This window comes from Penaeus japonicus, unplaced genomic scaffold, assembly GCF_977035675.1.
Source record: "Penaeus japonicus unplaced genomic scaffold, GWHDUDI00000001_assembly GWHDUDI00000009, whole genome shotgun sequence".
Lineage (NCBI taxonomy): Eukaryota > Metazoa > Arthropoda > Malacostraca > Decapoda > Penaeidae > Penaeus > Penaeus japonicus.
This window is the reverse complement of record NW_028234411.1, coordinates 1,274,706-1,279,705: the sequence shown is the minus strand read 5'-3', so window position 1 is coordinate 1,279,705 and position 5,000 is coordinate 1,274,706. Positions and strand designations below refer to the sequence as shown.

The 5,000-nt window shown below is 37.6% G+C and overlaps 1 protein-coding gene across 6 annotated transcripts in view; it reads left to right on the top strand.

The window, feature by feature from the left end:
- LOC122264940 (uncharacterized) overlaps positions 1–4,128 on the top strand; it is an 11,792-nt gene extending 7,664 nt beyond the window's left edge. For 2 of the 6 annotated variants that reach the window (XM_043034055.2, XM_043034053.2), the window contains 2 exons: positions 1,025–1,108; positions 3,037–3,591. In XM_043034055.2, the coding sequence (XP_042889989.1) occupies positions 1,025–1,108; positions 3,037–3,450 (498 nt within the window). In that variant the 3' untranslated portion in view covers positions 3,451–3,591. Of the gene's footprint in view, positions 1–1,024; positions 1,109–3,036 lie in introns of all 6 variants that reach the window. The other 4 variants (XM_086539483.1, XM_043034058.2, XM_043034054.2 and 1 more) reach the window with 3 other exon arrangements.
- The last annotated feature ends 872 nt before the right edge of the window (positions 4,129–5,000 follow it).

The window sequence follows — 5,000 nt, the reverse complement described above, 5'->3', positions numbered from 1 at the left end:
ATAGGAAATGGATCTTTTTCATCTGAAGTGAAAACATCTAGCATTTCTTCTTTGCATGTGGCTGATACCTTAAGATTTTGGTTTCTCAAAAATCCAAGACTTTACATGGTGTTCCGAAGCCATAATTCCTCAGCATTTAGCAGAAAGTTATGTAGCATAGCACAAAGGAGGGTATGTTTTGAGAAAAATAAAGTATCTGGCACATTCTAGTATACTATGTATAGTTTCTGCATCATCAGTCAAAATAACCTGGGGAAACACAAGATACTGCATGACTTGCCCTCCCCTCTATATTTGTGCCATTACGTGACCTGCTGCAGAGGGTTCTATTCTCTCCTTCACTTCAATGTATCTCCTCTTTACCTTATGCATAGTTACTAATGCTATACACACCCTATGTTCATGCTTCCTTGTCATTTTATAACCACTTGGTTCCATATTTAGTTTCATATGGTTATATTATTTATCTTTCTCTTTTTTGCAATTCATAGGTGAAAATGTTTTCTTTTTTGTGATATATATGGATAATGGATGAAAGACTTGTGTGTGATTAGATAGATGTTTCCATTACCCAGGCATTTCCATCCCTGTCCCTCCTTCCTTCCCGACTTACCTACTTCGCTCCCTCCCCTCCTCCCCTCCTCCCCTCCCTCCTCATTTTCTCTCTCTCACTTTTTTTTCCTCTCCTTCTTCTTCTTCTTCTTCTTCTTCTTCTTCTCTCTCCTTCTCTCTCTTTCCCCTCACTCTCTCTAACTCTCCCTCTGCCTCTCCCTCTCCCTCTCCCTCTCCCTAAGCCTCTTCCTCTCCCTTTCCCCACCCCTCCTCTCTCTTTACCTCTCATCCTCTCACCGCTGAAATGTCATCATTGTTGTTGAACTCCGAATTTCCAATACACACAAGATTTAAATATCATCCTCTTTTTTTTAAACTATTATTTATGTTATTATTTTTTTATTTTTTATTTTTTTCCTTTTTGACATCCTGTCTTTACAAACATATACGTTGAGTCTGCTATTCCTTACAGGAAGCCAGTGAGAACCTGTATGACTTTACTGAAGAATATCCCGAGACATCCGCTTCTTCGCGATCAGACGCTCAGTTGCCGAGGGTCAGTTGCTAGCTCCGTAGTAAAGACGGGGATCACACGACAGCAACATCACAAATTGTTTTCCCCATGCAAAATTCTCTTCTCTTTGTCATGAGTAGCCCACAAGAAGTAAATGTGATTCCCCCAACCCTAAGATTAAAACAGACAAAAGAATTACAATAAATTTATCATTTATTAGATGTCAATAGGTTCTCATTCATGTAGTGGAGTCAGAGCTCTCGAAAATGCCAGGGTATTACAGAGGTTTGCCAAAGTAACGACACAGACACCAAAATAACATTCCTTTTTCTCTGTCATCTTGGATTGGGCATAGCAGCTGCAGCACATACCTTAATGAAATTGATTAAGGTTGGCTTAGGATTTTATAATCCAAATAACATGAGCTTATAAATCTTGTAAAATTTTTCCCTGTGTTTACCTGTTTTCATATGTATATAATAAAGTACAGTTTTCTATAGAGTTTTAGGTTTCTAGGATTTATACTTCTCTTTATGTTTTGCCTCCATATGATATATTATTTTAATATAAAAGCAAGTTCAGTTTATTCAATACAAGTAGAGCATATCTTGTCATAGTATTAATTGATTACATTATATGAGTATTCTGGCATCATATTTATTTGCAGGATTTAACACTTTGCTTTCAAATCTTGCTGAACATGACCAAGTCATTATCCTTTATATCTAAAGATTATGAGTATTGTCTTTCTTTTCTCACAGTAAGAAGAATTTGAATGAAAAATTAAACTAGCCTGGGAATTTTTCTTGGTCTTATAAATACCAGTACCATTTACAGCAAGAAATAACAACAGTAAGATTATTGTACTGGAAATTAACATTATCAGAACTCTGAAAACTTTAACTGCCTCCCATTTTATGCATGTGATAATTCAGCTACCAGATCCTTCCAGAAGTTGTTTTTTAAAGTAAGTTAGATAATTTTGAATGGTGCACTTAATGTGTATCAACATGATTTTCCAAATTGCTTGTAGCAGGTTCTTCTGTTAGTCAATATTCAGCCTAGTCAATTCAACCCAGTCAGAGTGACATTTGACATCTGCTCTTGCATAGGCAATTGCACATGTGGACACTATCATAGTATCCCAAAGGCTGTGTCTTTAATCAAATCATATCTTGCTGTACTGAGTCTATACCTTTTTATTCATATATCAGTATATAGGTATAGTTACAAAAATATGTCAGCAAAAATGAAAAATGGGCTAGAGGGAAGTAGAACCCATTTACAATGGTTCATGTTTCATAGATTTCTCTGTACATCAATTTTAAATGTAAGAATTAGAAAAAGGGATAAAGAGAAATATAGATCTTGTATAGAAAGTGAGTATTCTGAATTCATTAGGAACATCTTTGCAAAATATTCTTTCTTCAGTATATTTCCTTTCCTTTTTCTTTGTCTAAAGCTTCATTTTATATGTTTGTATTTTTATATTCTCAGATTATTTGCAATAAAGTAACTAACTTGTAGTTTTCTTTTCTTTTTTGCATATTACTTTGTTTTGAACCACAGCTTCTTTGATTGTTTTCTTCCAGCTTCAAATATTTGCTGTTATAAATTTTGCCAAAAGTATCATATTTTGGCTTGGTATTATATCATTGTCATTTCAGTTAATGTACAACACTAACTATATATGTTGCTTTTGTGTCTCTGTGTATTTTGGTTACTAAAGTAATTTCCAGATGGCATTTTAGAGAAGCATTATTGTAGAGGGTTGCACTTACCAAAGCTTTTATTGTAGCTTGTTTCTCTTTTGGAGAAAATGTCCCCTTACTTCACAGTTTGACACTTTCTGAAATGGTCTTTCTGAAGCAAGTCAAACCTTTTTAGAACTCAGTACATGTGCTCATGAATGTGATACATGATACATGTCCATTTTTTTTAAATGTTATTCACAGGTCTTTGTTCCCCAGCAGAATCAGCCAGCCTCCTCAGCACAGCCAAAAGAAGAGAAGAACAACGTAGGCAAGTACAAGTGCCACTACTGCAACCGTGTGTGCCAAAAGAAGGAGAGCCTGACACGTCACATGCACACACACACCAAACAGCCCTACACATGCCAGCAGTGTGACTTCACATGCAAGACATACAAGAATCTTCTGCAGCACAAGAAGGAGAACCACTCAGGGCTCCACAAGTGTCCATCATGTGACTTCACTAGCAACAGGCCAGATAATGTCAAGCGCCACATGACAACCCACTCTAGTGAAAGCTCCTACAAGTGTCCACACTGCGCATTCAGTGCGAAGCGGAGTCAGTACCTGGCCAAACACATCAAGAATATCCATAAGAAGAAAGAGCGGGTAAAGCAGTCACCCAGTACGTAGTGCTCGCAAGCCCTCACCCTCTCCTCCTCCTCTCCAATGGGGATTACAAAAGGAACGAAAGAATGAGATCGAACTGACGTGTTCCTTAGACACTGGTCCCCAGGTGGCACAGTGGGAGGAGGGGAGACTCATGTACATGCATCATTTCTGACATTTCTTAACACTGACCAGATCCAAACGTGGGTTCAAATGCTTTCCGTCCACCATCTTGTCACTCACTACTTAATGCTAGACTCTGGGGACAAGAGGTGACTGTGTCTCGCGTTTTGCGTCCCCCATCCCGCATCTCGCGTTACTAATGTGAAAGCAAGCAGCTTCACCTAGTTTTGATATCAGTGTTAACAGGTGTTGTAAACTGATGTGATATTTTCCTCTGATTGCAGAGGAAGAACTGTGTATTTTTTAGAGTAATGGCCCCAGTTGTACTATTGTTTGATATGTGAAATCTCCATTCAGAATTACTGAATTGTTAATGTGAAAGACCAAAGGGATTAGGCTAGTAAAGCACAAAAGAGTACAAAAGCCATTTCTAGGTAGTTGTTATAAGTATGAGAGAATTGTGGTGACCTTGCACTTTTTTCATCCCTCTTTATTCAGAGTGAAAAGGTAACCCATAGGGTTTTTTTTCTTCTTTTTTCAATTGATATTATTTCTATTCATTCTCTCCTATATTATTTGTTTATTTATCTATTTTTGTTTTTTATTAACTGGACTTAGGATCTTTACCAATGTGAAAAAAAGGAATGCTATTTTTGCATAACGCGAACACAGTTACACACAAAGTTTGTAACAATACTGCCAAAGTCTCTGTGTGATAGCGATACAATTTAGCACCCCCTTTACTAGGGTCTAAGCTGGCTTGCTTCATATTTTAAGCCAGCGATCTCCCCTTTGTCCTTCATTTTAAGCCTGACCCAATGCGACCCAGAAAAACAAAAAGCTGTCACAGACAACCATCCATTGGTTTTTTACATCCTGTGATAAGAAGATAAAGAAATATATATCTGTAAAAAGAAAGATATTAAAATAATCTCTGTAGAGTTTGCACATTTCCTGCATCTGAAAAGAAGCTTCTTTTTTTAAGAATGTGCAAATTAGTTGTTTTAAAGCAGTTCCATGTATTCATATTTTCTTATTGGACATTGTGAATGTTTGTAAATAGGACTAGAGTAATTCTCTAATTTTGGCAGCGTGCATTAGCACTTAGGCATAAACGCTCACAGACATGTAAACTCACACACATACACACTTACAAACTCTCTCTCTCTTTCTCTTTCTTCACTATCTCTCTCCCCTCTCTATTTCTCTCCTTCCTCTCTCTCTTACTCCCCCCCCTCTATCTCTCTCTCTTACTCTCCCCCCTCTATCTCTCCTTCTATCTCTTTCCCTCTTTCCTCCTTCCTCTCTCCTCCTCCTCCTCCTCCTCCTCCTTTACCTCCTCCTCCTCCTCCTCCTCCTCCTCCTCATCTTCCCTATCTAACCTATCTTCCCTCTCTTCCCTATCTTCCCACTATCTCTCTTATTCTCTTTCTCTCTCTCTTATTCTCTTT